General features: G+C 44.5%; 1 protein-coding gene across 1 annotated transcript; it reads right to left on the reverse strand.

Moving 5' to 3' along the window:
- Positions 1 to 550: 550 nt before the first annotated feature.
- Positions 551 to 994, reverse strand: LOC101824062 (ubiquitin-conjugating enzyme E2 variant 1). The gene is given in 1 exon segment (XM_005068055.3): positions 551 to 994. A coding segment is annotated over 1 exon segment (444 nt).
- Between the last annotated feature and the right edge of the window lie 1,168 nt (positions 995 to 2,162).

Below are 2,162 nucleotides of genomic sequence, written 5' to 3' on the forward strand. Positions count from 1 at the left end.
ACAATCTAAGCTTTGGCCAAGGGCAGGAGCAGGAGAGCTGAAGGGGGGGACAATGGCTTGGAAGGGACATCACAAGACTTATGAATGCAGGGGTGAAGCCAAAGCACCCCCAAAACTAGCAGTAGTCCCAAGGCTGCTACCTGAAGCCTTCCCATCTATTCTAAGGGCTACCACACAGCTGTGGCAGGAGCGGGGGACGGGCAAAGGCAAACCCAGGCCATGTGTCAGCAGCAGGTGACTGTGTGACGTGTCTGTTCACAGTTGTGTTAGCTGTGCCCATCACTCCAAAAGGAAACCGATTTCAACACACCTTCTTGATCCCAGAAGTTCAACCAGGCCGCCAGAGGTTACACTCGACAGATATTACACAGCGCAACTTGGGTATTTCAAATGGGCAATTAATTAGGATCAGAACAGTGTCTCAGGATGAAGTCCGAGTGGAGCATCCTCTCGAGTACTCTGAGCTCTACAAAGATGAATCTAGAAAATTCACTACTGTGGAAAATAAGACTTAGGTTGGATTGGGGAGGGGAAACCGGGGCCTTGGTGACTAATTGCTGTAACACTGTCTTTCTGGCGGTTGTGGCAGCTTTATGTTCTCTTTTGACATCATCAGGCGCCGAAGCTCCTGCAGGATGACTTTGACGCTGTGGGAATTCTGCCACTTTGCCAGCACTGCCGTAGCCCTTGGATCCATCACTCCCCTGGAACTACTCATGCCGCTCATATTGACTTTTGTTACAAATCTTACAGATGGGAGCGCTTCTGGATATTTAGGTCCACATTCTATTTTAAGGCTGTATATTCGGGTTTCATAAATTGTTCTTGGAGACCCAATTATCATCCCTGTCCATCTCGTAAGTGTCATGTCTTCAACGTCCTCTAGACCCTAGCTAACTGTGCCGTTGCCTACTCCTTTCTGGCCTTCTTCCAGCTCTTCCAACAGTCGGAAATTTCGAGGGACTTTCACTCCCGAGCCTCTGGTGGCTGCCATCTTGCGTCGCTGTTGTTCCTCCACTTTCTTTTTAAAGCTAGGATTGTGTGATCCTGGTTGGCCTCCATCTCATTATTAGGATGACCTTGTCCTTTTGATTTTCCTCCTCCTCCTCCTCCTCCTCCTCCTCCTCCTCCTCCTCCTCCTCCTCCTCCTCGTCCTCCTCGTCCTACTACTACTATTACTACTTTTTGGACCTTGTAAATGTTAGGGGCATGGGTATGTAGCTCTATGCCCAGTTTGTGTGGTACCAGGACTTGATTAAATCCAGGGCTTCATGTATGCTAGGAAACTGCATGTTACTCCCCATAATTTGTTTTTGTAGAAACAACTATAGTGTAAGTTCTAAGAGGGAAATCATTCAGTGTATTACCAGGGTAGTCTATTACTTGTAACAAATAGTTACACACCAGATGTTTATTTGATGTATGGAGAGATAGGTGGGTAGGCAAATTAATGGATGTGGCTACCCCAGTGTTGGTGTAGAGGCTGTGCAAGAGGTGGTCAATGAGTCAGTGTTAACCTTTGTCTTTTCATATTCCTCTATAAGAATTTTACCTGGACCACGTCCCTCATCACAAGCTGATAGAAAGACACTTCAGTCAGCTTTGAAAAGGTGTGGAGTGCATCTAAACATGAAAGATATAAACAAAAGCTACACCATGTAAAATATATTGGAAAAGTTAAGGACTATGAAAAATAGCAGAAATGGGAGAAAGAAAAGTCACCCTGGTGCTACCCTTAGAAGCATTCCAGGGTGGCCCATGGGACCAAGGCACTGGTATTCAACAACCTTGCATTTGATCTAGCATCTCTCACTAGGCTGATGAGTCATATTGTTTTCTGAAACAGCATACACATAGAAACAAAAGCCTGACTAAGCTCTCAGCACTATGTAACACATTGAGTACTTTTCTCTCGGCAACAATGCCTGTTTCACAAATTATATGAAGAAATGCAAAATACTCTATTCTTTCAAATATTTATGTGCTGATACATATTATGGTTCTGTATTCTTTCCAGATGGTAGCAAATTGATAACGTGATTCTTGCCATATTTCACCCTCATAGGAACTCTAATTTCTAGGTTATTCCCTTTTGTTCATGACAGAAATCCTGTCATGTTTGGGCTCAAAAATCATGCATTTTAGGGTACTAGGAAGTTGGT

This window comes from Mesocricetus auratus, unplaced genomic scaffold (genome assembly GCF_017639785.1).
Source record: "Mesocricetus auratus isolate SY011 unplaced genomic scaffold, BCM_Maur_2.0 Super-Scaffold_100011, whole genome shotgun sequence".
Taxonomy (NCBI): domain Eukaryota; kingdom Metazoa; phylum Chordata; class Mammalia; order Rodentia; family Cricetidae; genus Mesocricetus; species Mesocricetus auratus.